Source organism: Lepeophtheirus salmonis, chromosome 13, assembly GCF_016086655.4.
Source record: "Lepeophtheirus salmonis chromosome 13, UVic_Lsal_1.4, whole genome shotgun sequence".
NCBI lineage: Eukaryota > Metazoa > Arthropoda > Copepoda > Siphonostomatoida > Caligidae > Lepeophtheirus > Lepeophtheirus salmonis.
The window spans coordinates 39,613,955-39,621,015 of NC_052143.2; the positions used below are offsets into that span (position 1 = coordinate 39,613,955).

Below are 7,061 nucleotides of genomic sequence, written 5' to 3' on the forward strand. Positions count from 1 at the left end.
TTCTTTGGCCAGAAGGGCAAGTTGTCCTCCAACCACTTCTGGGACTTTTTGGACGTGTGTACAGGCGCACCATCCTGCTGGAACACCACATTCATGTCCGGGTGGTTGGTTTGGATCCTTGGTAACAACTTTTCCTCCGTTGGTTGCTTGCCAGGGTACAGAAATCCGTTGGTCACATTCAGATGGCATTTTCTCGGCTTCTAAGACATTTAGGAAGATATACTTTCTTTTTTTTTTCATTTAATTTTAGTATTTGACCGGAACAATTTTACCACATTCACAAAAACCTTGGTTTATGTAGCAAAAACGAAGTCCAAACATTTTTTCGCCGCACCCTGTATAGCAATTACCCTTGCACTATTAATGATAACGAAAATTATTTAATAAAAACTTGTCGATGACATGGGATCCGATAAATAAACAGCAGTTTGTTCATCCACAGGATCAACTCTCTCCTTGCCTTTGTACACAGCATTACCATTAAAGAAAAAAACACCAATGATCCACACTGGGACGTTTTCATCTTACTTGAATATTTGAGAAGCTGTTCATCCTTGATAAACACAAAGTAAGACAATGGAATAGTTAATACCAAAGTGAAACCAGTCCTACCTATACACCATTGATAGATACGGTGTTGCATTGAACATTATGATATGTTTATGGAGATTCACATTGAGGATTTGCAGAGTTATATATGTAAGTCCTCGTTCAAATCAAATTTGAATTAAGTACCCTTATCGAAGTAATTTATACCTATGTTCTTCTTATATATAGAGTAGGATTTATTTTTACTTTCTTTCCAAGTCTCTCAGGTCTGCACACAGCTAATCCAAGCATGCCAGTTACGCCGCTCTCACCCCAAACATTCTTCTAATTGTCAGAGTAACCAGGATAATTTTTTCGTTTTTTTTAACATACTGTCGTGACATATAATATTTATCATTGAGTATTATATACTTAAGTTAATTTACTTTCAATTCATACTCAGTGAATATCATTTTAATTATAGATAATAATATCAAAAAAAATATATCTCTGGACTTAATCAACCAAATGATTTCAAATTTTCATGTATAAATACTATTTACATTATGTGCTTAAAAAACTTAAAGCTATCTAAATACCAAACTTTGTAATTGACAATGTCTCCCCCCATTTCTATATAAGATTCAAACTATTCAAATAAAGTTTTGCTGTACTGCTGTATAAAATTCATCACCCTAATTCCTAAAAAAGGAAAGTTATTACGTCTAATACTATAAGTAAGAATTGGGATTAATCGAAGCGCGAGGAGAAGGCAGAAAAGAATTAGGTATTAATATCAAATACTTTATATATAGTGAATAAATCACCTGTATTTTGGGCATGTTAAAAAAAGAAACGGAAAATCAACATGTAACCCTGTTAATTTGAAGAATTTTTTGAGAGAGAGCAGCATAAATCTCATGACGTTTCATTAGATCAGCTACAGTCAGCTGTAACAAGGGGGAAAAGTGAATAAACAATGACATTTGTAAGAATTAATTACTCCTGTGTTGATCCTCAATTCTACTCTGTGTAGAACAAGGACTTACGAAAATAATAACTCCACAATAAATCCACAAGGTTACTATCCGTCTTTATGAGTACAAACCAATTTTCAATCAGGTTTTGAATATAATTAAATGTAGTAGCAAAGGATGTTCACTACAAAGGAATCAAATAATAAAGTGAAGAGATGCCGGGAGCGAGACATATGGTACTATTGATAAAGCTTCGTTTTGTAAATCAGCTATGAGTAATTTATAATTTTGTAGGATAGAATATGAAGTCTTTCTACCCTATAAATAAGAAACTTTTATATTTCAAATAAGACTAGATTTTCACTTCACTAATAAAATTCTTTGACAAAGAATGAACAAAAAATTAAAAAAAGCACATGCGAGAACCGTTTTTCTTTTTCTAATCTCAAAATAGTCATCTATGTGTACTTTTAGCTTAGCTTTAACTATAAGTATTCATTTTATTCTTCCAATGTTTGAATATAATAATCTAAATATCCAATTATTTATTTATTATGTCTATCAAAGTAGATTTTAGCTTGTCTATTTTGAGCATCATAAGTGTCCTCATCATCTGACTCCTCTGATTCATCTCCATGATGTCTCCAAGAGTCTGAATAAGTGGATAATCCATCCAGTTCATCCTCGTCCTCTTTTTCCATTGGATTTTGGCGAATATTTTTTGTGGAGGGAATGCGGAATGCGGTTTTGAACTTTTTACCCTCGTGCAATTGATCAACTTCTTCTGAAGTATCAAATGTTCCTGTGAATAAAAAATACATTATCAATAGAAAATTGGAATAAGTGAAAATTATCTGAATATGGATTATTGATATGTTTATCCAATGTTGATGAAATATAACGATTCCTTTATGGCCTAAGAGTAAAATTAAAACTACTGCACTAGGGATATACTATAATATTTTTCGAAACTTTTTCCGAAAAATTTATTTTTTGAGAATAGAATTAGATTTTAGAATTTTTTTCTTTTATATTTGAAATTTAATGTTAGAAATTTTTTACCAGAAAAATTCATTTTTTTAGATTTTTTTTCAAAAAATGGTCGAATGGTCTTTTAAGTCCATAAACATAAAATATAGGTTCTGTAGAAACGACTGAGTAACGAAAGTATACAAATTGTATACAAAAGAAAAAATTCTCCCGAGCGTTTTGTCCATTGAGCAACCTCGTTCTATATAAAAATATGAAAAAGTTTTTTTGAATAACAAGTTTGTTAGTGTGAAAGTAAGCGTAAAAGTAGGTTCACTGAAGTGCTTACGCATAATTTAGCATGCATTTCTTTCTCCTTTTTATTACAATTATTATAAAAGATACTTTTAAACTTTTAAAAAAAAAGTAAAAAATGTCAGTGAAAATGTGCAATAATTATAATATAGGTACATATGTATTTGAGACAAAGGAAAATACTTGGGCAAGTTATATAACGGTGACGTCATCAGAAGAGCATGCATGATTATTATTTTGGGGAGAGGTGCTACCTTTTTTGACAATTTCTACAGGATGTTCATTAATAAATTCCAAATTGGGAAAATACTTTTTTTCTTTTTAGAAAAGACAGGAATTAGTAAGGGATACAATTTTTGGCACTAAATAATTTTACTTTTTGAGCCGAATAGAAAAAAGTTCAATTTTAAACCTTTTTTTCACAAAATTGTGACATCTTTAAATGTTTTTATTGTATTAACTATTCAAATTCTACAAAAGTGGGTTTATGGATCCTTAAGCCCTGTGGTTCCGGTGTAACTGGTTCCTATAGATTAAATGCATACCTATATAATACATATGTCTGTTGAAAGTTCCAGTTGATTTTGATATCCTTTCCATATCACAATTTTCTGCAAATGATTTATGTGTATCATATATTTATGAAAAACAAAGTAAATCATTTTGTTATACTATATATTGGTAAAGATATTAATAATATCTACGTCATATATATTTTATGATGGAATATCCGGCCTTTATTTATAAAAGAGCTTGTCTTGAGATTTATTTCTCTGGATATGAGCAATTATGCACCATTTTTTAATTTAAACGAATGATATTTTATCAAAGGGATTCTTTCATTACTTTACAACATCATTGTAGTTTTTTTGTGTATGTCAATTGAATTATATCAATGTGCATATAGCTACAAGCCTACACTTATTAAACTTGACAAGAAAGTTTTACAATTATATGACACACATCGTTATGTGTTTTGAGACAACATTAACCTTTTTGTTAATTTTATAGTTAGTCTACAGTCCTATAATTTTTTTACATCTTTCTTTGTTTGGTTATCCTACCTTCAAATTAAAATCTTAAAATAAATTCAAAATATTTTAGATATATAACTTTGATAGTGTGAGGGAGACTGCATTTGTGAAATAATTTTCAAGATGTTTTAAAACAATAATTCCATGAATATTAGTGTTCAAATGAGCTACAATTGACTAAAATTGATTCATTCATTCTTGAGATGGAGTCCAAAAGGCAAAGTGTGGCCGATTTTATTCGTGCCTAGCAGAGCAACATGACATGAAAAACTGGACCATGGACTAATCGAGGAACTCCAGGAACGACCGTTACCTCCCAAACGTGGTCAATGATGTACCGCCGGTCAACAAAATTAAGTTAGCAGCCTCTACGATTATACTGGTAATCGTGGTATCAGACGGGAAGAGGATTCTCCCGTATTGGTTCACAAAAGACCAGAAAATTGGGGTCAATGTGTATCAAAGAGGTGGTCTTGCCCTGGGCGAAGCCCAACTACCCAGAGAAACTATATGTTCTAGCAGGATAATAAAGCGGCTCTCAAACACAAAAGAGCAGAATTTATTATTGTTAGAGGCTCATTAGCTTACATTCACGGCCAAATGATGAGCCTCGGCCACATTATTCAGAATTATTGAACTGGTCAAGTTCATATGTTCGTGTTAAGGTAGAGTACAAGAAACTTTATTGTTCGATAAGAGCAGCCAAAAAGTGTACCCTCATCCCCCGCCCCCCTGAGCCACTGCCACAAAATAGGTCTCCCATGCGTTCGTTTTTACTTTATAGGCCCACTAAATCATATTTAAAAAAGATATATATTCTCTTTGATTTTTTGAATGTTGTATAAGTACAATTGGAACGGAACGCTAAAATCTCATTTAAAAAAAAGTCCGTTCTGTTTATTGAACCCATGTTCAATTTTGCGCGTTCACAATCCTGCATTTTCTTGAACTTTTTAAAATATAATACTGATTATAATTAAAAATAAGTAAGTACTTTGTACATGAATGAACTTCTTGTAGTCATTAATGACGTCAGACTAGTGATAATTTATTATTTATTTCTTAAAACAAATTATGAATAATAGGAAAATTTGTTCATTAAACTTATTTTCTTGTTTGTTTTTTTATATTTGAATACATATAACCATATGTGTAAACTTACCATTTATTGGCGATATTGGAGTATCTTTGGCAGCAGAAATCCGCCCCATCACAGATATTGAATACACTCCAACAACGGCATCGTAACCAGAATGAATTAAAAACTTGACAGAGTCTGTATCGAATTCTTCAAAGTCCTTAAAGTCCAAATATAAAGGAGAGTCTGTTCGAATGGGGTCCATGTCGATAACCTTTCTTTCTATCGAGAGAAACTGACCTTTGCCCTGACTTCGAAGGAACTCACACTCTTTCACTAAAAAAACAACAACAAGGAATTCCAAATTTTCATAATTCAAATTTTAGAAAATCTTTATGTCATTACAAGTAAACAAAATCTTGAACTCAAAATACTTCAATGTGCCACCTAATTTTCGAATAGTTATACCGTGAGTCATAATTTTTAAAGTGAATACAATAAATATATTTGATATTATAGATAGATCATTTTTAAAATGTGACATGATATGTGTTCGTCTTGTTTCCTTCTCGTTTAAAGGGGTTTCTAGACTAAAGAAAAATAAGCTCCGTTCATATTTTTCATTCATTTTTGAGTCCCTGAACAGACAAATAAGAACAATTAAGGGGGCAAATCTTTGAATAGCGTTCATTTAGCCATGTTTTTCTGTATACAATTTTTATTATTCTACAAAGAAAGATTTTAACATTTGGTCAAAGTTAACAACAAGTGGCGAAATGACTGTCACCGGATAAATTTTTCAACATTCTAAATTATCTACATGAATACTATTTCACCCGTTAGAGGGTGTCGAACGTATCATAAATTACTCCACAACTAACTAAACAGATGGAACGAGATGAATTCTGCAAAAAAATGCCTACATACTGAGGGAAAATCTTTAAGTGACGTAATCTGCGCTACCTAAAAATGTACAACTTGTGAGGAAATTTATCCGTAGCCAACCAAATTTAGTCAAAATATATCACCTGGTCGTCGTTTCATTTAAAAGTAAGGAAAAAATAAAGTGAAAAATTATGATGAGGTCAAATCCTGATAAATACATGCATATTATTTAAGAACTAACCTTTATAACACTTGATTTCACATGATTGAACCGTCATAGTGTCAGGGAATTGAATGACAATAAATTGAGGGAAGAGACCAGTTGAAATCCAGGGTTTGTTAGTTGATCTACATACGTACAAAGCGATTAATATAAATATTATTTAAGTTGTGTATCGTGAGAGTGATTATCAAATTGACGTAACACAATTAATTACTTTAAAGACTTCAGTTTGGAAACTCCATTTTTTTTTATGATTTATAATAGTGTTTTACAATTTTTACAATGTAATAGATTAGAGAAATTTATTTAAACTGCCTACATGATTTCTCTGTTTTACAGTATTAACATTAAACATTGGTCTTCTAGTATGACATATAGGCAATAACACTAATATTTATAATTTTTGAGCTACTTCTATCAAATTGATGATTATCCAAATTTAACACTATGCTCAAGTGAACACTACAAATTATAGTTCGATACCAATTCGATATACTAAAGGTATTTTTATTTCAAAAACATGAAATGTATGTAATATGCAAACTTATTTTACATGATACAACTAGAATACACTAATTGACATAAATATGAGTATATTGAAAGATCCCCAAAATAGTAAATAAAATATATACTTTTCAATAACATTAACCGGAGGATAGTTACTATGATGAGAAGTTGCTTGAAGGATTGAAGATCCGTGCTGAAAAACCGAGACTTCTCTCATTATTTTTTTGAATGTACTAAATGTGTTCCCCTTGTAAATAAAATACTGTGTACGCTCACAGAATGGATACATAAAGGGAAGTTCATGTTCTTATCTATTATTCATGATGAGGCAATGTGTAGTACAAGACAGTTCTCTAAACCAAGCAAGCAAAGGGTATAAAAATTGAACCTTTGCTTTCCATTTAATGAGCTTTTTTTTCAATACCTGTTAGTACCAAAAAATACAATAATATATTGGTATATTAAAAAATTGCTTTCAAGGGTTTGTACAAAAAATAATAATTGGAAAAAAAATTAGAATTTTGTACCTTTTCCCCCTCCATACA

The 7,061-nt window shown here is 31.0% G+C and overlaps 1 protein-coding gene across 1 annotated transcript; it reads right to left on the minus strand.

The window, feature by feature from the left end:
* Nucleotides 1-223: 223 nt before the first annotated feature.
* Nucleotides 224-6,762, minus strand: LOC121128011 (intraflagellar transport protein 25 homolog). The gene is made up of 4 exons (XM_040723589.2): nucleotides 6,642-6,762; nucleotides 6,028-6,134; nucleotides 4,986-5,237; nucleotides 224-2,307 (listed from the first exon to the last, which is right to left on the minus strand). The coding sequence occupies exons 1-4, from the start codon at nucleotides 6,731-6,733 to the stop codon at nucleotides 2,051-2,053; spliced, it is 708 nt and encodes a 235-aa protein (XP_040579523.1). The 5' UTR covers nucleotides 6,734-6,762; the 3' UTR covers nucleotides 224-2,050.
* Nucleotides 6,763-7,061: the final 299 nt, after the last annotated feature.